The 27,068-nt window shown below is 34.8% G+C and overlaps 3 protein-coding genes across 3 annotated transcripts; 1 reads left to right on the top strand and 2 right to left on the bottom strand.

Moving 5' to 3' along the window:
* Positions 1–5,951: 5,951 nt before the first annotated feature.
* LOC115227291 lies at positions 5,952–8,435 on the bottom strand. The gene is made up of 4 exons (XM_029798171.1): positions 8,364–8,435; positions 8,167–8,333; positions 7,930–8,136; positions 5,952–6,138 (listed from the first exon to the last, which is right to left on the bottom strand). Exons 1-4 carry the CDS (start codon positions 8,433–8,435, stop codon positions 5,952–5,954), a joined length of 633 nt encoding a protein of 210 aa, XP_029654031.1.
* A 4,289-nt stretch (positions 8,436–12,724) lies between these two features.
* On the bottom strand, positions 12,725–14,028 carry LOC115227290. Its single transcript, XM_029798169.1, has 2 exons — positions 13,406–14,028; positions 12,725–13,268 (listed from the first exon to the last, which is right to left on the bottom strand). The coding sequence occupies exons 1-2, from the start codon at positions 14,026–14,028 to the stop codon at positions 12,725–12,727; spliced, it is 1,167 nt and encodes a 388-aa protein (XP_029654029.1).
* A 5,344-nt stretch (positions 14,029–19,372) lies between these two features.
* Positions 19,373–22,867, top strand: LOC115227289. Its single transcript, XM_029798168.1, has 3 exons — positions 19,373–19,986; positions 20,104–21,445; positions 21,590–22,867. Exons 1-3 carry the CDS (start codon positions 19,373–19,375, stop codon positions 22,865–22,867), a joined length of 3,234 nt encoding a protein of 1,077 aa, XP_029654028.1.
* The last annotated feature ends 4,201 nt before the right edge of the window (positions 22,868–27,068 follow it).

Raw genomic sequence — 27,068 nt, 5'->3', positions numbered from 1 at the left:
AACTCTTCATTTTCAGTATATTCGTAATCAACAAATTCACTATAAGATATTGGATCGTCAATTTGAAATTTCTTAATTATATTTTCGTAGTTCTTAGATTCACTGTTGATTGTGATTGTTTCACATTTTATCCATTGTGCATGACGGATACAATTTTTGATGGTCATAGGAGTAACTTTATTCCAAGCAAAGAATGTTAATGTCGCAGCAGTTTTAAGGGTGATTGCATTAATTGCATTCTGACAATTTTCCCCTGCCTCAACCTTTTCGATTATATCATTTATTTTCAAATTGGTAAATTCGGCTTTAAAGCATTTTATAATTCCTTGATCCATTGGTTGCAAGAGCGAGGAAGTTCTAGGAGGCAAAAAAAGAATTTCAATTGAGTTTAACGTGACAATTATTATTATTATTTAAGCCAAAAAACAGAATCACCGTCTTAACCATTAACTAACGTGTTCAGGTGATTCCGACATTTCTCAACAGTCGAGCCATCTTTTCACGATGTTCAGACCGTGACCCCACACACTTTCTGTATGTACGGTGAAATGCTTGTGGTCCATCTCCACGATCCCTCCCACTTGCCTCTACAAGAGACTCCAGTGTTCGATGGACAATTTTCCTGTCGGTATGGTCCTTCAGTAGGTTTATGGATTTTTCTTGGATTTTCTCGATTTTTACTTGGTTCGTTGCCGCCAGGTTACAGCCCCAAGCAGCACATGCATAGCCTATTGTTGGCTCGATATACTGCTTGTAAAGGGTCTCTACCCCTGGCGGACAAGTTCTCCCACAGTTCCAAAGAAAGGCTTTCACAAAATTGATTTTCTTAATACAAGTTGACACGATCGATTCAACATGAGGTGAAAAACAAAGGAAAGTATCAAACGTTACACCCAATATTCTGTGTTTTCTTTTGTGTTATTGGGACTCCATTCAGCGTGACTTCAATAGTTTTCGTCCCCATCTTCCTGTTTTTCGTGAATAGGGTGACTGCTGACTTTTCGGAACATGCATGTAGTCTGTTTTCATATAGCCATCCATATAAGTCGTCCAGTATTCTTTGTAGTCTTTCCTTCGCGTATTCGGCATTTACATCCCTTGATGCGACAACTATGTCATCGGCATAGGAGAGTAGTATGTCATTATTATCCATAGGAACCGGGAGATCATTCAGAAACAAGTTGAAGAGGGTCGGGGATAAAGGAGAACCCTGGGGTACACCATTGGGCAATAAGCGTGATCTTGAACTCTCGTTCCCGACGCACACTTTCCCACGACGTCCGCTCAAAAAATTCGCTATCCATAGCTTCATAGGTGTAGAAATATTTGTACCAAATATCTTTTGAATTAGGATCCTTGGGACGGAGTCAAACGCTTTTTGAATGTCGATAGTGCATACAATTGATTTCTCCTGCAATTTCTTCTTTTTGTGTCCTTCATTTATGAAATCTGTTAGTGTGGTGAGGAAGGAGGTCGTTGACAATCCTTCCTTGAATCCATGTTGAAATGTGGATTGTGAGAGGAAAGGGCGAATATGTTTTAGGACCAGTTTTTCCAAGATTCTTGACAGCACACATATAAGGGATATTGGTCTATAGGAGCCGGGGTCGTTTTTCGGTCTTCCAGGTTTTAATATTGGCCGGATTTTTGATAGTTTCCATAAGTTCGGTATAGAGTTCGTGAATAATGATGTGTTATAGATCGTGGTTAAAGCATTTATTGAAACTGGGCCCAAGTGTTTTAGTAGAATAAGTGGAATTCCATCCGGTCCACATGAGTTTGTTTTCTTCTGATTCGAGATTGTTTCAGACACCTCTTCAGAAAAAATAAGTCGTCGGGGGCCTTTTGGATGGCTTTGATTTTAATCTTGGCTGTGAGTTCATTTTTTTATAAGGAATATGACTAATTTTGACACAGTGTTTCATAAAATTGTTTAGATTGAGCTGATATGTTTCTGTTTTACGCTCGTCAGGATTCTTTAAGCGTCTCAACATCGTGCACATGGCCGAAATAGAGGCTTGTTTATTCATGGCTCTAGAGATTCTGAGCTTCTTCTTCCTTTGGACTTGGTTGGTATTATTCGTAATAAGCATGTTTAGAGCCCTGATTCGATCGATGATTACTTTGGGTCGATACTTTTTTCTTTCTTGAGGCTGGTTCTTTCTCTGATTAGTTTTTTCGTTCTTGAGTCATATTTTGAGCTCCCACTTCTTATACATGCTCTTCTGATAATCAAATTTCTTGCATCTATGATGGTTTTGTTTGAAGCTTTCCACTGCCCTGTCCAAGAAGAAAAATTCTTAGGGTGAAAGTTCTGGAGTCTTGAATCGACGTAATTTGCGAAAGCATTCCAATCTGCGTTTTCGTAATCATAGAAATAATTTGGTTTCAGTATGAGATGTGGAGAACAGTTCATTCTCATTATCATTGAGTGGTGGTCACTTCGGAGATCATAGCGGACCGACCACTTGATGATAGGGGAAAGCCGAGGTGAGCAGATTGATAGATCTGGCGATGTCCTCGTGTCCTTAGAGTTGTAGGGTGTTCGAGTGTTCTTTTTCGGGTTGTTAAGGATTATTAACTTCTGCAATTGCGATATCAAAAGTTTTCCTCTGGCATCGGCAGTCTGGTATCTGAACCAAGCGGGATGCTTCGCGTTCAGATCTCCGCATAAGAGTAAGTTATCCAATTTATCAAGGCTTGATAGGTCAAAACGATAGCCCTTCTTGCATGAACCTGGGGGAGGTACGTAGACATTGGCGATTTCAAGTCTTCCGTAGGAGGTCATAAGTGAGATTCCAATTATTTCGGTGTTGGAGTCCTTCTTTAGGCTTGTATACGGTAAGGGATTCTCGAAATATTTTATTCCTCTTTTTATAAGGGTCAGTAGACCCCCTCCATGCTCCGACTCGCGGTCACATCGTAGTGCATCGTATCCAGCAAAAAGAGGAGTAGGGATCCGTTTCGAAAGTTTCGTCTCTTGGAGAAGACAGATATCTATTCGGTTCTCCTCCAAAAAACTAACAATAATTTGATGAGATGGACATTGATCCATTACAAGTAGAATTTTTCTTTTTTTCTTCGCAAGTTCACAATCAGAATCACTGAGCCACTTGTTAAAAATTTCACGCTTCATCCATACCTTATTGGAATGGGTGTAGGTAACATATTTTCCAATATTGAAATTTTTAAAACACCTTGGACTTTTGAATCTTCCTATCATTACAGGCCTTCTTTTATCGGAACCAGAACAATTTGCGAATAATAGTAAAGAAAATCGATCTTTCGACAACTTTATTCCAGGCCTTGATTTAGTGCACACACTTTTAGAAGGAATCGCCTTGTAAAAAAACACCAGTTTCATCTGCATTATAAAGATTGTCCAATCCATATTGTTCAATTTTTAAACTGATTGTTTCATTAAAATCAGCAATAGATTTTTGATCATAATTTACTGATCCACTGTCGCCGTGAAATTTTCTTAGCTTGATACCATTTCGTAATTTAAACTTTTCTAGCCACCCACGACTTGCTTTAAATTCTGTAAAATTTTTTCCAAATTTAAGAGCTTTTGCAATTAACATCGAATCTGATAGAATTGCTCCACTAGATTCCATTAAGTTAATCCATGTTATCATCGCTACACAATTTCATTAAATTTGAGTTTTGGAATTCTCGTTATGTTTAATTTTTTGATGTCAGTCCTATTCAAAAGGTCCGATTTTGATTTAAGGTCGTTTATAGTCCTCGGAGAAATTTTCTTTTTTAACAGTAAAGAAAAAATCCTGGAAAGTTGAGGTGCAGAAACGAACGGGTTGTCAGAAATATAACGTAGTATAGAAATTTTTTCGTTGATAGAAAGTCTAACACAACGACGAATCACAAAAAACAATTTAACTTGTAAAGAAAATTTTAAAATGTTAATTAATTTAACTTACAATTAGATAAAAAAATTATTTTTCATAATACTTGAGGAGCGGATTCGAGAAACAAGCGGATTCAAGAATCATTCATAGGAAATTTCAAATTTTTAATTAAAACAAGCGGATTCGAGAGGTTTCACTGTACTTAGATTAATTAAGTTAATATTGATGTTAATCCGACCGTTGTCCGCTGGAGGTTTATCTCCTCCTTTTAGAAGAGGACGTAACCAACACCACTCCTTGATCCTCTTTCTCCATGTTAGTTACGACTCTTTTTCCCGCACTCTCCATATTATCTTCGTACAAATGACTTGCTTCAATTAAGATGCTACTGGCTGAATTTATCTCCTCTCTTCTTCCATGATATTTTATTTGTTTTTTAATTCAAACCTATTACTGTTAAACAACTTACGATCGACGTAATTAAATTAAAAAAATAATATGCTTCTTCATTTAGATAGTTTAAAACAAATACAGGAAATTAAATAAATCAATTTTTTGAAAATAAATAGTAAAAATAAAGTTAGTCATAACATATCAAAAAATGATATTAAAAAATTATCTGGTAAATTATTGCGAGCCAATCTCAGTTTAAATTCATCCAATGTCATCGATTCCAACTCGTGATCAATACTAGTATAACAAAACACAAAAAACTGTAATTCTCCATTTGAAAGTTTATTAATAATATCCCTCAAAATATCTAAATCCATTAAAAATAAAACTACGTTGATAACGTCCAATCTTAGTCGCATTAAGAAGCCACGAATGAATACTCAAATAGCTGATTGAACACATCTTGGAACTCATAAGCAGAGAATGCGATGGACTTATCTAAAACATTTTTTCATTAATAAATACTTGCAAATCTTCTTTTAATGTCATTAAGTGTCCACAAAATGAAAGTGATTTCAATTTGGAATAAAAAAGTTGATAATATTTTTCAGAATCAGATTCATTTTCTGTAGTTTAAAATATTATAAAACCGCATTCAATAATCACCTCAAACCCCAAATAATCTTTTATATTCATTACAAGCTTGAAAAGATCCATTTTATGATCCTGATAAACAAAAACGGCTGAAAAATTCAAAATATTAAACCAATACACGAATCTTTAAACATATTTTGAATCTATTTTTTGCACTATCATTATTCACAATAACCCAAATCTAATAGATTTAAAAACTTGATTAAAAAACATTTCGTGTATGTCCAATTGATGCTCGCAATGTCTCATAAATGCAAAAACCAAAATAATTAGCAGCGTCTAGTAACAAGATGGATTGGTTCACGGCAACACGAGCAAGACAAAATATTGCAGTATATGCTTTAAAAAAATTATAGACAAATGACGTCAAATAACGGAATTTTGAAGATGGATCAATACGAACTAAATTTTTTAGGCAAAAATTGACCAGAAAAAAATTCAGGAATAGTCAAAATATTTAACATTTTTTTAGATGACTCAATGGGAATAATTCCTACAATTCAAAATAATAATATAAACCTAATATTGTGTCGTTTATATTTAAGGATTTCACTTCTTTGCCTATTCCGACAACAACTCCACAAAATGCCATTACTGAATATTCGTGGTCAGATTCAATTTTTTGTTCAAAAATAAAATCTTTTAGCTATTATGTGATAAAAATTTGAAAAACTTTTCCGGTGTCATGTTCAACGTAGGCATAATATAGCTTTGTTTTTACACTATAAAAATCAGAAATCTAAAATATTCAGATAATACTTTTTAAACATAAAAGTTAACCTCATACATAAGCGGTTTTAGAATCTATTTATATTTAAAACTTAGTATGATAAAAATATGACTTAAATATAATTAAAAAAATTTTTGATCGACTTGATTAATTTCATTTTTTCTGAAATTAACTGAATATTTTTAAAATCAGTGTCAGTTGGTACTAACATATTATTCAACATAAAAACAACTTTCTCGAATATTTTTGATAACTCTCTTTAGCAATTGTCGATAATTCATATCTTTGTCCGTTTTGAAATATTTAGCTCACTGGGAATTTTTAGCGGAGCCTTTAAAAGTTGGGAAAAATAAATCAATCATGCTAAATATTACTTTACCGGTTTCTGTATTTAACAGATTTAATAAAAACGACTTTTCAAAATCTTTTTCAAATTTCCATTTTCCAGAATGGGGGCTCATTGTCATAATTTTTTTCATTGCTTTTAATTTCAAACTATTTTGATAACAACAGATAAAATTAACAATTCTAAGTCTCTGGCTTTACCCAATTCTGAAATCGCAATGAAATGATTTTGAACAATAGATGTAATCAAAAATAGTTTTCTATCGCTCAAAGTGTTTATTTACATGATCTCGTCAATAATGACAAAACATGCGTAGCACAATAGATTAAATCCCTCGATAGATTTCTCTATTTCGTTTTATTCTAAGCCCCGTCGCGTAAAATATTGAGATCTTCTTCATCTTTAAAACGCTTCCAAATGAAATCCTAATCAAGGAAAACCTTAAAGCGTGGTCCGTCCATCCATTTCTATTCTGAGCATGTGACTAAACTGGCTTCCTAGATTTATCTCAAGAAGGCAGGAGTGCCGTAGCTGATCCCTGTGAAAAGAGTTCAGCTTTTTGTAATCTATAAGTTATTGAGAAAAATAATTACTGAGACTTTAAATGAGAATTTCTTTTGTATCAATTGGTGTACCAGAGGGTATCTATAGAAATCTTGCCAAGGATTGCAAATTAAACTCCTGAAGTCACAGCATAAAGTTTCAGTCCAAATTTCTTTGCGCATGTCGCGTCCCAAAAAACAACTTTCCAAACTTGAGATAGAAGATGAGTGAAAATGACATCCCAGATAACCCCTTTCATCACTCTACCGGTTTTCGAATCGCCAGAATAAGTCGAATACTGTCCTCTACTCAGCCTTCAACCGCGACGTGTGATCGACACACTAATTGTCAACACTTAACTGTCTGAACACAGAGTTGACATGCCTAAAAACAAGTTCATTTTATATTTTTTGGCAAATGGTAGACTGTTAGGAAAATTAAATTTACGTCTTTATTTACAAACAGCTTTGAACAAATTATTTTCAAGTAAATTTTCGCTTTGGAGTTAGTGTTCGAGTAAAATAATCCTCCCATTTTTCGAATGACCTTAACGAATCCGACCTGAAAAATAAAGTAAGTATAAACCTGCTATAAATTGGATTAGTTCGAATATTTTCGGGCGAAGCATCAATTTCCTGGTTAATCTAGTATTAAATTCACAAGACTACCAATAAAGAATCCGAACAAGACATATCTTGTTCTATTTCTGAACTAAAACTAGAAATATTGTCCATATCTTCTGATTTAATGGTTGGTGATGATTTGGTTTCGAATTTGTAACCTAATTCAGAACCTTTTTTGGAAATTGAAAATTCTGAATTATCGCGATTGTAAGTTTTGTCAGTTGATAGCTAAATAATTCATTTTCACAAAGAACTTTGCTTGTTTCGTGAATATTGCTTGAGATGCTGCCATTTAACGAAATAGAATGGTTTAGTGAGGAATGAGAAATAGAAACGTCTATGCTCTCAGTGGGCGTATTTTTGATTTTCAGATTTTCCGAGTTGTCAAATTTATACGATGAATATTCGTCGTCGTTCGAATTTTGTCCTTTGTCCAAAACATTTGGAAAATTAAGCTTTGCCAATTCTTCTTTGTGCTTATTTTGCTCTTCACGAATAATCTATCAAGTTATTAACATGGTTAAGCTTTTTTTTGTATTTTAATTTCTTTTAATATTTCGGCGATATTTTGTTCTTCGGACTGATCTCCGCACAAAGAAAAACTTGAATTCACACAATTCTCCACGGAATTAATTTTTCCTAGTGAATCCAAATCGCTTTTTGAATTTGTAAGTGATTTCGATTGATTAATTTTCTCTCGTTCTTTTTCTAACCTGTCGACTTGAAGCTGAACAACGTCACGGCAACTCCTTTTTATAATATTTAACATATTACTTGATGGTTTCGTATTCCTTCTTTAGTAAATATTCTTCTTCCTGTTTTGAATCTATCGAGCTATTTATGTCAGTGCATGGCGATTTTGTGGAAACTGAATTAATATGAATTGACTCATTCTCTTCCACCATTTGTGTTGGCAGATCGCAGAACTCTTTAGAAATTTGTTTATTGTCATATTTTTTACAATCCGCCAAATCCATACTTCTTAAGCATAAGTTTTAAAAATTGATAAACTCGCTGGTTGCTGAATCGGTGTGATCAATGTATATAGAAGGCACTTCGGCAATTAGAGACTTTATAGGAGAAATAGGAGCCTGAGGGATATCTTCAAGCACAATTTCCCCATAGATCGTCTGGTCTATTTTTTTGGGAGTCTTTTTTTCGGTTGAAAATATTTGATTCTAATAAAGAATTTGGTAGTTGGAAAAAACTGGAATGGCAGTCGTTAATCCACTTCTTCGAATCTTGTCGTCCATGGTCATGGAATTTAACTTTTTACACATTTTTACGTAATGCTGCGTTGATTTAATTACGAAATGCTACCTGCTTAGCAAATTCATGTTCCAAAGCTGCATTTCCACGCAAACGAGCTTTTTCCAAGTTATCCACGTGTTTCTTGTTATTTTGTTCATTAGTTCCTTGACTTTCTATGTTCTTATTTTCTGCAGATATAATTGCATCAATCTTCAATAGAATAAACAACAAAAAGACTTGATCAGTACTGAGTGGTCTCTCAGTGTAACATTTTGGTAAATGATAATAAGTCGTAGAGAAAAATCCAACTTTTTTCATGTCAGAAAGATTGTCTATAAAGTTTCATGAGATTATTAATTAACTTAGTTTCTTTTTGGATTTTAATATTTCATGTAAATGTGATTGCGAAATCTTTGAACTTATAATTCTTTTGGACCGATCAGTTTCTGTGGCAAGTGATTTCATTCTTAAAATATATGGCTAAAGAGAAAACCTATAATATGTCTGTTTTTTGGAATTATAGACTTTTTCTTTATTTTCTTTGCAAAGTAACTTTAACGCAATTTCGAATCGTTTTTGCGCCACTTGTCGGTTTTCCCAGATTTCAGTTCTTGTAATATTTTCAAAATCGGGCTTAGAAATTGAATTCGAAAAAAACCTGTTGCTCTGCACTAATATGTCCTTGGCCTATTAATTCGTTTGATTTTTCCAATTCATTATAAAGTTCCCGCAATCTTAATTTTTTGTTAAAATGGAATTGATTCTAAAATTGATATCTTTGCGATGCCTGGATATTATTTATATGTCGGTCTAATTCAAGTTCTTTCATTTTTCGTATATTTTCTAAGACTTTTCTGGCGTTCTGTCTTTCCTGTTGTCTGACCTGGAATATTAAAGTGATAATCACACCTCTTGCAGTCTCGAGAGTCTTCGTCGGTTTTTTTCTTCGGAAACTAAACGCTTAAGTTCATTCGGGCTTGGGGTAGCCATTTCAAAAACTTTGGTTGCTTGACAATAATTTTATTTCTATTGAGTAAAAAAATTATTACCTAGGTTAAGGTATTTAATTTAAAACTAATTAATTCAATTTTTATTTAGTGAAGAGTAATTTCTTCTTTTTAAGAGACGAGATATCAGCATCTATCTTGTGTTCTTGTTCCCCATTTTAGTGACGAGTCTTTTTTTGACTTTATATACTGTCTTCATGTGAATGACTTGTTTCAATTATGAAGCTACTAGTCGAATTTATTTTGTTTTCAGTCATTTGATCTCATGTTTGTGTTCGACCGTCATACTCTCTGCTGTTTTTTTCAATACAGCTAATTATATCGTCCTTGTGTAGTGCGGCGTATGTAAGTGTTTTCCTTATTCTAATATCCTCTGCGTCACTGAGGAGGGACCTTCGTTTCTTAGTTTTGCGTCTATCTTCTTATAATTTTATCAATAAATTAATGAAAGAGGAAAAACAAAACTGAAGACAAGAAAGCTCAGCTTAATTAATTAAAACTGTTTATGCTTAACTTCACATTATGTTGCCTGGTTCTTCTTTGCGTGTCCCTTTTTGGCTGCTGCTTCTCTGCCTACTGTTATCTATTAATGTGATAGCTTCTATTTAATTGATGTGTTGATTGATGTCTTTCATTAAAATGTTTGATTAGTGTGTTTGTGTATCATAAACTTCCCCTCGCTCAGCAATAACAAATTAAAAACTAAACAGAAAAGAAGATATCACAAAATCCAAAAAGAAAAACTCCAAAAAATAAAAATCTTACGCCACCTAAATTATGCAACGGAATGAGATTAGTTATCAAAAAATTGATGGTTAACGTAATAGAAGCGACGATATTAACAGGTATGTATAGAAGTGAAAATGTTTATATTCCACGAATTTTGGCTTATTTTTAGAAAGCGAATGTTTTTCTCATGGACAGCTGTATGTGGGATGTTCAAGAGTAGGCAGAAGAAAAAATTTATTCATCAAGGAAGGACGGACAACTAAATTTTGATTCTGGTTAAACTTTAGTTTGGTTTCCAATAAATAAAAAATTTTTTAATAAAATTCTAAATCCAAAAAATTCACTCTATTTTGTCTATAGAAACTCGAAGTGACTTTTAAGTTTTTTGACACTCATGAAAGTGGGCAAAAACTTATTTCAATTATACTTATTGATTTACTGTTAAATCTTTAGTTTCTTGAATTTTTTAATTTCCAAATTATTCTTACAAATCAGTTGGCTGGTGTCTTGACAACGTTTACATAATACATTTTTTTCTCAACTTTACTAAAAATTGCCTTTTTCTTTGAGGGACTTGGAACTTTTTTCTTTGAAATAAAATGAGAGATTCCAGTGTAAAATTATATTATATATACAAATTGTCAAATATTCCGAAACTGAAGTTGTTCCAAAAACTGAGGTGTTCAAGCCCCGAGGTCTTTTCCAAATTAAGTTTTGACTGTATTACTTAGAAAATCATATTCGCGATTAAACATTGTATACGAGCGTGATTTGTTTATGAAAATACGTTAAAAAATTCAAGATTAGATAGATATTCATATGAAAATAAATTCACATATTTGTGAGAAGCTGATTTACTGATGAGATATAAAACAGAAATGCATTGACGAAACTAAATTTAAAATAAATTGATAGTTGGTAATTAACTAGCAATTCATCAAAATATATACAGTAAACTCTCTAGAATCTGCCAATTCTTAAATTTGTCAATTCTGAAATTCGCCATTTTTTATCGATTCTTTCTACTTTTCAATGATATTTGCGAATTATGAAATTTGCCACAATTTGTGAAAATTCTCTTTATTAATTAAAAAATTCTTTTAATTGAAAAAATAAAAAGAATTTAAAGCGAGCATGATTCGCACTGTTCCTGTTGAAAGCTACACTAGACTTACAATTGGTCAAAAAGTAGAAATATTGCGTTACAAAGAAAGTAATAAGTCTGCTTCATGTCAGTCGATTTGCAGCAGATTGTCTACAATCTTTAAAAAGACAATCTCAAGAAGGACGGTAAATGCAATTTTAAAGGATGCAGAATCGTTCTTATTTCATTTCAAGAATCGAATTCCTGAACAAAAAACTTGTAAAAAATTTAAATATCTCGACCTCGATCAAAAATTAGTCGAATGGATGGATTCAATGGAATCAAAAGGTACACTTCCTACTCTGACATATAAGGTGCTTTATTGAACGATTCTCTAATATTACATAAGGCAGAATTTTTCGCTAAAGAACTTTCGTTAACTAATTTCAAAAATTCATACGGGTTTTTAGACAAATTAAAAAAAAAGACATGGATTTCGAAATCGTAAATTACACGGAGAAATGCGCTCTGAAAAACATGTGGCTATTGATCAATTTTTTAAAATTTTGAAGAAGTTTCACAGAGTTACTCGTCGGAAAATATTTACAATTTAGATGAGACAGGAATATTCTATAAATTGATTCCATCTCGGAGTATTTGTAAATCACGTTTTGACGGATATAAAAATTTCAAAGATAGAGTCTCAGTCATGTTGTGCGCCAATATGTCAGGAACACATAAGTTAAAACCACTATTGATCGGGAAACCAAAATTGCCCAGATGTTTCAAGAATTATGATTATAATTCCTTTGTTTCTTATTACAATTCCAAAAGGGCTTGGATGACAGCATCAATTTTTGCGAATTGGATTACGAATTTCGACAATTTATTGAAAATAGATTAATTTTGTTATTGATGGATAATTGCCCATCCCATTGACCGCCTCTTTATTTGTAAAATATTAAAATAATGTTTATTCCAAAATACAGTACAGGGCTTATTCAGCCAATGGATCTGGGTATTACAACAACGTTCAAAATACATTTTACAAGACACGGATTACTTTATTTAACGGATATATTGGAATGTGAGAAATACTCAGTCTATGAATCGTATAAAAAGTTAACTCTTAGAGATACTGTATTGTTTGTAAAAATGGCATGGGAAGATGTGAAATCTCAAACGATTTCAAACTGTTTCAAACGTCTAAAATGTACAGAATGTGAATCACAACTTCTTAACATAAATATACCAGGTGACATTGTAGGCAAAACAGATATGATCCAACTGAAATAGAAGAATTTATTTCAATAGATTACAGTGAAAAAGGAGGCAATTGATGATGAGGAGAAATTAATTTATATTGAAGAACAAGAAGAATCGGGTTGTGTAGAAGTGCATAAATCATTAAGCAAGGCTGAAATGCTTTACAAATTAAGAGATTGAAAATAGCCTTCTAGAAAAAATTGAAAATGACAATGATGTGGAATTCATTACTTCAATAAGAAGATATTTCGACGGTTAATCGAGACAAAAGCTCTTGACATATCAATGTCAAGAATATATGCCGCATTTTTGAACTTTGAATGGCGGAACAATGCCATCTATGGATCCACACGATGTCAGAAGTCGATCTTCCTTCCCGAAATCCGCTGTGAAAAGCGGATATAAATAGTTCGGTGCGAGGTTTTATTCTTTCTAGCGTAATGATTGCAAGAACTTTCCGTATGCTATTCATAAGAATTACTGGCCTCAGATTCTCCACTTTTCCCTTAGCTTTGTTCGGTTTTTGGACAGGGACCAGTATTCCTCGTCCAAGTGGTAAATGGTTGTTTGTTTTAAACATTCCGTTAAAAAGGTCTGCAATGAGGACATTTAGCTTTTCACTTCCATATTTGAGTAGCTCTGGTCCTAGTCCGTCTGGTCCTGGGCTTTTATTGTTTTTGAGGTCAGCACATGCTCTTTGCACTTCTGCAGGAGTTATTTCCAACTCCAATTTCCTAGGATGCCCGGTATATCCATCAATTCCTTTGCTGTTGGATCTAAACAGTTTTTCGAAGTGGCCGGCGATTAGTTCTGCTAATTCTGCGGAATCTGCAATTCGTCTTCCATTTTTGTCATTTATGATTAGTGGTTGTCTGTGTTTACGTCCTCGTAATAATCTGATCGCTCATAATACCTTCCATTGTCTTTCAAGGCTTCCATGGCCTTAATCTGTATCTCAGCCTCCTTCCTTGACATATAGAAGACGCACTTCTTGATCTTCTTCTTAATATTCAATCTTTCCCGACCAAGTTTTTCTTTGATGTGCTTGTTCTCCGTATTTAAATATTGTAACCAAATAGATTTTTGTTTCTTAGCAAGGAGCGATATCTCAGTTGTTCCATTTGGTGATGTGGTAACCATTTCCCTGTCCATGAGCTGTTTCTCCGCTGCTCCTCGTATTGATTCCTGGATTTGTCCCCAGAGTTTGGGGAATGGTTGATTTGTTTCCACACTTCCCAAATACGTATCAAGGTATTTCCTATAGTTATCTCCCATTTGTTGTATTGAGAGTCCATTTAGGTCGAGTATTCTCTTCCTAAGGATATCCTGCCTCCCTTTGATATTTGTGTTGTTTAGATGTTTATTCAGTGATATTCTTGCAATGACCATTTTGTGGTCACTGTCAATGTTTGACCCACCATATGACCTTGCGTCAGTGAAAAGAGCTTTGTCTTTAGATCGACAGATTATATAATCTATCTGGTTGTAAATGTTTATAAACCCCGTCCAAGTAGTTTTGTGTCTTGCACGGTGCATGAATGCAGTGTTGCAAATGAATAGACCGTTTGCCTGATAAAAATCGGCAAGTAATGATTTTTTATGCGATCATTTATGCTCCAACAGCGATGAACCATTGGTTTCAATTCCTTCTTTATTACAAATTCTTGGCCAAAGTGTCTGCATTCACTTCGGAATAAGATGAAGTGATAGCCCGACAGTTCCTTTTCTAATCCCCCATGCAGTTTTGTCTCCTGTAAACATCCAACAGAGACTTTGTATCTTTTCAGATCTTCGCACAATGCTGTTCTTTTCCAAGATTTAGCGATTACTCTGACATTAAACGAGAAATACTTACACGGGTACGCTGGATAGAAACCTAAAGAGAGCTGGTAAAGAACTGAAGAACGGGGACGATCTCGATGCACTACGGGACGTCGCCCAAGATCGCGGGAAATGGAATAAACTAATTACTCGTATTGTTTCCTGTGCTGCACAAGCTTTGTCATGATCCATGCCATCGTGAAAGTGCCTATAATAATAAGAAGATATAAAGAAAATATTATGTCGCGAGCGCAGCGAGCGACGAGCGCAGCGAGCAACCACTCAATTCTAGATCCGATCAATCAAAAATCTATAAATTGACAAATAACCAGGCTTGTATTTGGGATTAAATATATTCGATAACAAAAATTAAAATCGATGCCAAAGCAGAATGAGCTTAAAACCGATTCATAAATAAAAATAATATTTTAAAATTTATAATTGATATTTTAGAATAATGAGAAAAAATCTAAATGCTTCATAATTTATAAAAATGTCAAAACAAGAATCTTCTGAAGGAGCAAGCCTGTCTGCACAGTTCATTTTTGATTAGAAGACCTAATTTTAGAGATTAAAACGAAAAAATAGCAATGAGATCTGTCAAATTATTACCCCCCTCACAACCTAAACCAAATTAGCGTTCAGTATTCATTGATTTTACTTTTTCTATTAAGGTCTACTTATAAATTATTTTATGGGATTCAATGGAAAACTTAAGTTATTTCAATTTTAATTTTAAATCATGTTAAAATTTTAAATAATTTAATAAATATATTTGTTGATGATAGGCTTGTTAGGTGTCAAAGTTGCGTCTAGCGCTCGGTCGCGCGCTGCGCTCGCGACATATTAAAAATTCTAAAAAGAGGCAATTGGGGATTGAATATTACTTTAATAAAATTTAATTTTTTAAATTCCTTGGTTAATAATAATATTTCCAATAAAAATACAATTTATTAATTTGGCCACAATTTCGCACTGAACCAAAAATGGCAAATTAGAGAGAGTTTACTGTAATATAATCTACAATGATATGGCACCATACTTTATTTTGAGATTAATTAGTTTTGAAAACTTTAACATCTGTCGCAACTGAGTAGATTATAAAACATTTCTAAAAAATTTTTGATAAAAGATGAATTTTTCAATCAACATTTTATGTATATTTTTTCTACTAATGTCTCAATGGTATTGACTTATATTTTAACTAACTAGCTCAAACAAAAATCATACAGCTAAAAATAAGAAAAAGACATCAAGAAAAGAAATTAAAAAAAGAATAGAAAATTTTAAACAAATGATGGAAAAAGCAGAATCAGTTTTCGACTTGGCTGATCAAAATGACGATGGGAAATTATCACTAGGAGAACATATAGAGTTATATTTTGACATATGTCCAAACAAAATTAATAGCACAATTTCTAGTATCGTTAATGTAGCTCGGTATTATAATAGTGAGTGACGATGAGATCAAAGTAGAACATTTGGAAAAATGCTTCATGAGATTTGGAATAACCAAGTATTATGCTTGTTTAAAAGTCTCATCTTTTGATAAAAACAAAAATGGATTTGTAAGTCAATTTGAAATACTGAAAATTCACCAAAAAATGGATTCAAATGGTAGTTGATTAGTAACACAATTTTTTAGGTGACAAATATATCACTAAAGCAGAAATTGGAAAATTCTATAACAGAAAAGCACGTAAACTAGTAAAAACATCTCTTTGTTCTGTTAACTAATTACTAACTATATTAATCAATTTTTTCTTTTATTTGGTCTATAATAAACTAACCAATTTGTTTTTTACTGTTCAATTTTAATAAATCAGATTGGAAAAAAGATAAAAATACGTACATGGATATCTCCCCTCATGATTTTGTTAGTTTATAAGACGATTCATTTAAAGAATAAAGACCCCTAATTCTCCGCCTTAGAAGCAACAATCTCAGTCTATCAGAGCTAACAAATTCAGCGGTGAACGTTCATATACTTTTCGGGAATGTTCTGGTGACTCTGGTACTTCTTAAATATGGCCAAGATGGTTCAAGCAAATTGTGGGAGTGTATTAATGGCTTAAAAAATTAAACAAACAACAGTTTTTATATTCATCAAGAATTTTGTTAAGGCCAAGCTTATGAATGACACAAATCAATATATATTCAGGTCAGACTTTTTGGAAATAATTTTTGTAGCCCGTCATAGGTTAGAATGATTATTTTTTAAATAAGTTATCAAAGAACTAAATGTACAATTATTTACAAACAACGGATATAAAAAATAAATTTATACAGCAGATATCTTGGTTCACTTTAAAATATGCAAAACGTGTAGACCCTCACAGGATAATAAATGACACAGAATCCCCTGACACGTACACTTCGGTTCAATCAAGGTATTTCAGGAATGTCGTCGTATACACACTCATTTCCGACAAAAAACTAAGAGCAAAAGCATAATAGACCCATCACATTATATGTGCGTGACTTGGAAAAAAACCCTACGCCGACTGACTTAATTACCGTATTCTAAGGAGGGCTGAGATCCGGAGATATCCTTCACACTTCAAGATCTCATGTGAGTTTGTCATGGTACACATAATCAAACATCTTCTCAATTTCTAGTAAAAAAAAAATTTCTAGTATTATTTGAAAAACATTCCATTAAATAAAATTGCTTCGACACTTTCTACCGCTCTCTAAATCATTTTTTTAAATTTTTTGATAAAATAGTTTATTGGGCTTAAAATAACGGGTATTTGACAGACGAATTGTTTCCGCCTCTGGTCTTGTCAAGTTGCTGCAACTGCACTCGCAAATAGCGCGAAATATCCAACAATAGTTCAGTCCTACAGCTATTAGAATGTTATTACTTTTTTGTTATTTGGCTTTCAGGTTCATTTTTATTTGTTTCCTTGTAGTTTTGGGAATATTCTAAACTAATGGGCATAGAGTACACCTTGAGCTACTTTCAAATACTCCAGCTGCTGGATGAAATAGTTCAGATCTTCGGATAGTTTTAATGTACATTCCTTCGAGTCGGATGCAACTGATTTTATTCCCGGTAAACGTTTTTCCTGCATTTCAAATTGTCCTATGTTTTGATAGTGAGAGATGAATTCCTTCGGATTGTCTGATTTGAATGTCCCCCCGCATTGCTATTTTATAACGACAAGACTGGACCTCTCTGAGGGATAGAGTACCCCGAAGTTCAACAGTTTTCGAAATCAAATTGCAATTCGTAGTTAAAAAAGAGAGAGGAAGTGTTATTCTTTGGCAAATGATGATTGCAAAAAACCTCATTTGGACAGGTTTAAATGACGACCCGTTTTTTGGAATTTTCCTTCCACAAATGGCGCATAGACTTTCTCCCTCCTCATTTTTGTTGAGGGGAATGGGGAATAGACGATTTGTTACGCAGTATGTGTGCACACCTAACTCGGTTTATGATTAGATTACATTCGTGAGTTTCTGAATTATTGACAGGAATTTTAAACTCATGAGATTCGGGAAATATACTAAAGTACATAATGGTAAATTGTTACTTGGTTTCCAAATTTGCTGAAACTTGTTTGTGAAAATAGTTTCGGAAATTTTTAATATCCTCAAAATACTCATCAGGACGGTCTGTCACGTTGGATTCCAATATGTTCGATACCCAGTCATACCCCAACAGCAAAGATGATTTTCTCGAGGAAATGTTTTTGTTGGAAATATTTAACGGAGTAGGTTTCTAATGCTGAGGTGAATTGGTTACTTGTCTAAAGTCAACTATCGGTCTGGCAAGTTCTTGAAATCTCCCAGGTTCTGTATTTGTTCGATAATTCTCGAATCTGTTTGACTGAAAATGTTATGTATTCTTGTACTCTTGAATGCAATTGTCTATTGTTTATTTTTTTATTCTTTTGTTTTCCCGATGAAAATTTAACTTTGTTATCTATTTGTTTGTTAAATAATCGAAAACCTTTCACCAAAACATTCATCATTGTTGGCATGGATTTAATGAAATATAATTTACTAATAAGAACGTAATTTTAGAAAAAAATACACATATAATCAAATAAGTAACAATCAGCGTATCGATCTAGGCACTTGACGGGTTTAAAGATTCATATATCTACTCTTCATCAAATACTACCGTAATCTATTTTTTGGCATTAATAAGCTCAATACCTTTTTTATTGGCTACCGAATTGTTCAAGACTTCCCCTTTATTGCAGGTCTCGGGTCACAAGTAGTTTGGTCAACTTGTTTGGTTTGGATTCGATTTTCTGCTCTTCCACCTGATTTTGATCGAGATGGACTATTACTCCGTGTCACAAGCAAGCTCCACATCGTCCTGAACAAGAAACAACTATCCCGATATATTTGAAGCCAACAAGCGAAGCAAATTTAGCAGCTCGGGTTATCCTTTTTGGTTTCCATTTACGTGAAACTTAATAAATTTACATCAAGCTGTCGAGAAAAATATCAACATGCATGAATAGCTAACTTTGGTTTAATCACCATTATTTTTGCATTTATTAAGGAGGTTATTCTTGCCTTTTCTTCAGAGTTTTTTTTATATCCAACAAGAGACAATTAATGGCAAAGAAATTTTAATGGAATATTCCAACCTTCTATATTCGGACAAGGAGATTGTATCTCCAAATTTAAAATTAAAATTCTATAGTATGACATTCCAATCACCCTCAGGACACGCTCTAACCTTGAGTGGATAGATACCGGCCACTGTTTTTTATTTCAACATTAATGGAGGAAATAATTTCTTTTACTGCGTTTAATTTTGAGTTCGTTCTCAGATTAGGGGGACTTGAACTTTCACCAACTGAACGAGGCTGGACATCCTCCATGGCAGTTCTTTTTACATGTTCCGTGCTAGCTCCGGCACTATACCTAGACTCTAGGTGTTTAGTTACCAAAAGAGTCAAGCATGACAACCCAAAAAAACACCGTAGAGAAATTTAATTAGAGATAATTAATAGTTATTCCGTTTTCGTATTATCATTAATTTTTTGTGGTGTTGTGCATGTCCGTTTTTATCAATAACAAGAAAACGAATCCCATGGGCCTTTCTGCAGAATCAAATAATAAAAACAGTATAGTGGATGCAGGAGTGTTGTCTCTGGGGCTGGATAACGGCACAAGAACTAATATTAACAATAATCCTACAGTTGGAAGTCGTGCTGCACCAACTAACTTTCATTCCATGTCCGCCATTATTAAGGATGTCAAGTGTGTCTCTGAGACTGAATGGGTGTCTCAGGTGTTCTATGCTATCAAAGAAAGATTTGGAAGGATGCCTAGAGGTGGCTGGGATCTCATTCTGAAAAAGTTCAATGAAAAATACTTAAAGTGCTCAAGTCTATATCAACTAAAAAAAATGGTCAAACCACTAAATGGGAATCAAAATGTAGGGAAAAGAGGCGATTGTAGTGAAGGAAAATCTAACATGAATATTGAAATTTCTAACTTCAAGAATTGTCTAGAAGAACTCAAAGTCCAACTCGAAAGAATCAAATCTATTCCTAGAGAGTCTCGAAAACCTACCCCAAAAATCCAAAAAAATAGAGTGAAAACTAATATTCTGTCTGGATTGAATTCTGCAATTTATCGTATTACAGAAGATAATCCTCCACAAAATATGGATCAGATTACAGACATATTATATGCTGCACAGTGTGCTTATTTGGCCTTAACTATAAGACCAAAAACAAAAAGCACATGGTTGGAAAACACAGAAAACAAAATTTCGAAATTAGCAGCTGAAATTAAATTAGTGAATTCCTTTTCGAGACAAGCATTACCTCAATCTGAAAAGAAAAATGTAATGGATATTCTTTGCCGCTACGGGTATAAAAAATCTAAAAAGGGAGAGCTAATGAGAATTGAGGCCTTAATGAATGACCTAATCAGAATTAAAGAGAAACAAATATCCATTTATAACTCGAGGAAAGAGTTCCGAAAAGACAATGCGTGCTTCGAATTAAACCGTAGAAGGTTTTACCGAAACTTATCGTCGAATAATGAGGTAACCTTATATGGCTTTGATGATGATGACTGCTTGTTATTCTGGGAGAACGTCTGGAGAAAGAAAAATATGGATCACGTTTCGTATAATTGTGTGGATGTGAGGTCTACCGGTGGTGAAGCTATGGAACCTCAATTCACAAATGAGTTGGTTAAAGATATGCTCAAATATGCGCCTGATTGGAAGGCGTGCGGATGCGATGGAACATATAACTTTTTCATCAAGAAAATGAAATCATTACATGAATTCTTGTGTAATGAAGTAATCCGGATAATCAAGGGTGAGTACATGCCCGAGAGTTGGTTTTACACAGGATTAACTTACTTGATTCCAAAAAAGGATGATTGTGAGAATCCAAAGGATTTACGCCCTATAACGTGTATGCCAACTTTGTACAAGCTTGTAACGAAGTGTGTGAATGTTAAACTCTCTGATTTTGTGGATGGACTTGGGCTGATTTCAGACAATCAACTTGGAACCAGAAAGCAATGTCAGGGTGCGAAAGAGCAGGCACTTATTAATCAATGCTTGAACAAGGAATATGGAAACAGTCTGTACTCTGCTTGGGTGGATGTAAAGAAAGCCTTTGACTCGGTTGATCACCAATTTTTATTCCACATATTGGACAGCTCTGGAATTCCACTCTGGATTATTAACTTTGTGAAAAGTATAGTCAAGAAGTGGAAAGTAAATCTACATCTTGATGGAAGGAAAATTGGTTCAGTAAAGCTAACCCGAGGAATTTTACAAGGAGATTCATTATCCCCATTGCTATTTGTTATGGTAATGGATCCCCTAAGCAGGATCCTGAACTCTAAATTCCCCAAATTGCAAATTAATCAGGAGGATCTAAATATGTTGACATATTCTACCAATCACCTATTTTTTATTGACGATCTAAAGATATTTGCTCTTAAAGAGGACAGTGTTATTAAAATGATGGAAGCTGTTAAAGAATTTTTTGACATCGTTGGCCTGGAGATGAACTCTGAAAAATCGGCCTCTAATGTCAAATCTTTATCATGCTGTGAGACTTTGGAAGGAATCAATGGATATCGCTATTTGGGCGTATTTGAAGATGGAGGAAGTAATGTCCTCAAGAATAAAGTTATGAATTCAATAATGGAGAATGTAAAAAAAAGAATAACTATGTTGTCAAAAACAAAATTGAATTCGGTGAACTTATTCTATGCCATAAATGAATATGCATTGTCCCTATATAATTATTATATTGGGCTAATTAATATTGAGCCATATGAATTTGATGACATTGATAAACAAATACGTCGACTGCTCATGACACTCAAGTTACATCTCCAGCCTGCAAATAAAGAAAGGCTGTATTTAGACCGCAAAACTTTTGGAAGAGGACTTGCCTCCATCTCGTTCAAGAGCGAATTAATACTCATGCAATTCCTTAAAAGCTTGGAAAAACAGTCGGCTGTGTGTTTGCGAAGGTCGGGGATTCTGCGAGTTATTAAAACAAAGAAATGGCATTTGGCTACAATCGCAGGATTTCTTACCTCTAAATACGCTATTGCTGACACAGAAAGCATAGATATTAATTCTCTCAAAGACATTCAGAAAAAATATTTGCTAAACAAAATAAAGTCCAAGTCACTACACTCTGTTATGTTCAAATGCCTGGATGAATCAAATGTCGATCTTTCTACTTCCTCAGAATGGTTAGCCAAAGGAAATAATGGCCCCCGAAGTGAAGCATTATACTGCCTTCTGCAAGATAGAAATTTGTTTTTTGCAAACACGAGGCCGTTATGCAATCATTGTAAAAAAAGTAAACAAACTGTTGATCATCTGGCCACTCAGTGTGGTAAAATGCTCAATAGCGATTATCTCCGAAGACATGACGAGGTGGTTAAATGTGTCCATCTTCATATTTGTCGAATGTATGGAATCAAAAAGAACAGGAAATTAAAGACTCATTCAGTTCAGTCGATATTGTCAACTCAAAATGTAGAAATTAGAGTTGACACGTCAATTATAACAGAAAATAAAGTCAACTTCAATAAACCGGATATCTTTGTTTATGACAAGATTAAAAAGGAAATAACCTTAATCGAGGTGGGCATAACATCTCAGGACCGCTTAAAACAAGTGGAAGTTGAGAAACTTCACAAATATGATTTCCTTGCAAATGAACTATCACTACTCTACGAATGCCAAGTTAAAATTATTCCCGTGGTTCTGACCTGGGATGGTGTTGTCACAAGATGCTTCAAAAATTATATGGATAAACTATATATTGAAAAATCTACAATGACATACATCCAATCGGTTGTGCTCAAAAGGACGCTAGAGAGCATGATAATTGAACACAAGCATGGAATGAAAATAACTGGCGAGGAATATGCCTCTGCGACCGATCAACTAGTAGAAATGGCATGCCGCCAGGACACTCCATTCAAAGATAAAAGACGCACAACAACTGACGCAGAGATAGAGAATGAAGAGGAACAAGCAGCAGACTCTTCTCCTAAAAGGAGAAGAGAGACTACCAATCAGGATTGAAAATCCTAATTAAATATCTTAACCTTAATTAAATTTTGGTTTAATAAATTATTAATTTCCGTTTTCGTTATTTGTAGTGTTTTATTCCATCAACCTCACCCTCTTAAGATCCACGTTCAGTGCATGGATGGGCAGATTCAGGTGCTACCTCTTTAACAGACATCGATAACCCGTGCCTTGTCTCGGCTTGCATGCTTTCTAAGGTCTTTCGCAACTTTCAATAGCCATTCTGGAATTCGTAAACTGCAACAGTAATGTTTACACTCTTATTTTAATTTAAAATAAAACAGAAAATTATAGAACGAGTTGTCAAAGAATGCTCAATTTGCAAGTTTTCTATTCCACTTAAAGTATAAAATTAAAAAATAATCGCAGTTTTCCAATTCTAAATTCCGTGTAATTCCCAAAAGACCAAATGAACGATTCCAGGCAGACCTTATAGACATCAAAAATTTAACGATTTAAATGATGGGTACTAAAAATAAATCTGCAATATTTATTTTTAAATCTTTTTTTTGCTTAATTAAAACATATTTCAAATGAAAACAAATTAATTAAGGAATGGGCAGAGGGGAATCTCCGGGGGCTAAAGCACGCACCCTCTTGCGGAAAGTACCGCATGCGTGTTGCCACAGAGAATCGCAATGGATATCCGCTGCAATAGCCACGAAACCTCGCGTGGCTCTTTCATCATGTGGGCCAATTTCCTCCCGATGTCGCTGATGAAGGCCGAGGTAAGAGGCCCAGCGACGCCCGATGTCTCCAAAGCGATTGGTACGAATATAAAGCGCCGTCCAAGTTCTTGGTATTTTTTAATTTTGGCCGTCTCAGCCTTTTCCGCAGCGGACCCGGGGAAGTGACAGATGACAGATTGCCGATGGAGAGAAAGAATCGATGCACGTAGCATCCCAGACGAGGCACTTGCCGTCCCGAAAAAGAAAGATTGTCATTCCGTCTGGGCGTTTGACGTCACCACGGTCCAATCCGACAGGCTCAAGTTGTGACGGAAAGCCTGCAGCCTTGAGGGCTCTAAGCACTCCTGCGACACGAAAGAGGGTGGAGCCCTTTAGCGTCGATTTTGGCTCCACATCGGCATTGGTGGATGCTGCATATGTCGAGACCAAGCCAAAGGGAGATCCCTATCCTCAGGCAGTTGAGAGAAGCATGGTAGGCAACGTAGAATGAAAAATATCCTGGCATGTGAAGGCTGTTTTTCAGCAGAAAAAAAGCATTATGTGAGTCGAGCATCAGCAGTCTTTTAGTAAGGCGGTAGAATTCGCGGTCTTTATTGACTAGATAGTTTCGGAGACCTGCAGGTCCGAGTGGGCATTCAAGAAAGGTTGCTTCTAATGGCTGGGTTATTTGTGCACCAGTGATGAAGTCTTGGATGATCATATTGACATTCGGAAAATCCGCCTCAGGGTAGTTGAGGTTTAGGAGTTTCGATTTATTCACGTTAACTTCTAGGCCAAGGTTGCGCAAAGCAGGGATTAGGCGGAATAAGTCCTTGGTGATAAATTCCACAGAGCCGTCAATGGTCGCGTCGTCCAGGCACCATAAATTGAATGGTGAGAGGATTGATCGTACAGCCTCGTCGATTGCTAAGGCGAATAGTAATGGTTCAAGAGGGTCGCCTTGTTGGACTCCTGTTCGGGAACGGATGACTTTATCGCCAAAGATAAGTGAGGTTTCTTTCCCGTAAGAGAGAAAGATAAGCTGGAAAATCTCCGGAGCCCTCTCGACGCATACCTCTATTATTCGGTCCCTCCTGACGCCGTTGAAGGCATTCCGCAGATCAAGTTTAACAGCCACGTGAGGATGGAATAGAGCATCCTTTGAGAGAGAGAGAGTTCGGGCCGCGTGTACGACAGCTTCACAGCCGTTTAGGATCTCGACTTCCAGTTGAAGTGGAGCCAGTTCAGCGCTGAGGCGTGGACTGACGTGTCGTGCGGCAGCTTTAGCGGCAAGCCGGCGGAACAAGTTGCCAGTAGATGAGACGATGAGATGAGAAAAGTAGCTTCGTAGCAAAATTCGGGATGTTCTCGCTCAGCAACCGGTTTATAAATGTGGTGATAGCAGTGAGTAGAGTTTGGCCTGCCTCGGCGGTCGTTTGCGAAATAAGGTCTTTTAAGTGCCCTGGGCGTAGTCCGTCTAGGCCCCCACAGCTGCTTTTCCCAAAAGATTGAATTGAACGCTTGATTTTCTCGTTCGTCAGAGTTAGAACTGAAGTGTCTCTTGGATCTTATATTGCAATTTCGATATTTGTGAAGCATTTGAAAAAATTATTTTTGAATTCGGGTTTCGAGATTCTACAAAAAGATAATGGAATGGAGTTTAAGAATATTTATCTCAATTCTTTCTGCCTTAAAAACAAAATCAAACATATTTATGGAAGACCAAATCATCCTCAATCACAAATAATGATACAATATTTATCTGTTTTAGGGTATTATGAAAAGGTTTGATCAAACTATGACACGAAATCTTTCAAAGCTTACGAATCAATTACAAACTGGATCCAATTTATTAAACGAAGCACTTTCATATACAGTGCACGACAAAAGTAACCGGACAAGCCAAAATTTCCATTATTTTAAGTCATTTTAAAACTTTTTTCACATAAATCACCCTTTGTACATTAATTTACACGAAAAACAATTTTTTACATTTTTAATTTAATCTTTTTTTCAATTGTACATTAAATTTAAAGCATAAATAATTACGAGGTGCGACAAAAGAAACCGGACAGTTAAAAATAATCAAAAATTAGTATCTAGAATTGCCTCCTTTGGCATTATACACTGCGTAGCTTCTAGCCTTCATTGATAAAATTAGTTTTTGTATGAACTCTATCGGGATTGATCTCCAAATTTGGATAATTTCCTCTTTTAGGTCATTGTGACATGTTGAGGTTTTTTCATCTATTTTTCTTCTCATATATGCCCAGACGTGCTCAATGGGATTGAGATCAGGTGACTGGGCGGGCCATGAAAGAACTTTGATTTGATTTTCTTTGAAATATTCCGTCACAATTTTTGCTTTGTGGCAGGGAGCATTGTCCTGTTGGAATGTGAAATCCGTTAAATTCATTTTTGCTGCAGATTCCATCAGGTTATTCGTCAACAAATTCACATATCGTCCACTGTTTAACGTACCATCAAAAAAAACTAAATTCCCCACTCCGTTGTATGAGATACATCCCCAAACCATTGTTTTGCATTTTCCATGTTTTACAGTTGGCAAGATATATCTAAATAAATATCAAATTTAAACATAAATATTTGCAAGAAAGAAATTAAAAATAGCTAAGTTAGTTAAAGGCCTCACGAGACACCCGACCAGCCTCGCGAATGGCGAAGCCGTTCCCTCGGATCACAGCAATCGACAGACGTTCCAGGAGCCAAGAAAACTCTCTTGGATCGTGACTAGTCCTTGAAATCCGTCGACCGAGCGAGCGAAGGAAGCGGAGTGTCTTGGGACCGAAGATCCCGGAGGACTCCACGGCAATTGGAGTAAAGAGCAGCGAGTTGGAGAGGTGGCCGTACTTGAGAACTACTTTAAGGATTCCCCTTTCTTTCGGTAAACTATTCGAGATTTTTTATTCATAGATAATTGAAAAATTGATTCGTCTGAGAAAATTGTTTTCTTCCATTCTGCGTCCGAAATCATTAAAAAATTTTTAGATATGTTCCATCTATCCTTAACATTTTTTTTGGAGAGAAAGGGTCTTTTCATGGTTAATCTCCCAAAATAATTATTTTCATTCAATAAACGAATTATTGTCCTTTTGGAAATGTCTTTTCCAAACTTTTCATGTACAAAGGAACGTAAAACGTTTGAACTTTCATATGGATTTTCTACACTATGAGCAGTTAGCTCATCAGTTTCAATCTTAGAAAGTATTCTAGCTCTCCCAGAAACTGGAAGTCGTGAAATTATCATATTTTTCTTGTATTTTTTCAAAAAATCGTGGATCGTCGATTTTTTGGTACAAGTAAGAGTTCTAATGCGTCTGATAGACATTCCTTAATTTTTAAAGGCAATTATTTGTCCTTTAACAAAATCTGACATGTGTTTACCCCTAAAAAAGGTTAAAAAAATGTAATTTTGGCGAAAAACTGAAAAGTGTCCGGTTACTTTTGTCACCTACATTTAATAAGTGTGCTTTAAATTTAATGGATTATTCAAAAAAAAAGAAATT

Source organism: Octopus sinensis, unplaced genomic scaffold (assembly GCF_006345805.1).
Source record: "Octopus sinensis unplaced genomic scaffold, ASM634580v1 Contig02586, whole genome shotgun sequence".
Lineage (NCBI taxonomy): Eukaryota > Metazoa > Mollusca > Cephalopoda > Octopoda > Octopodidae > Octopus > Octopus sinensis.
This window is presented reverse-complemented; position numbering and strand designations above follow the sequence as displayed.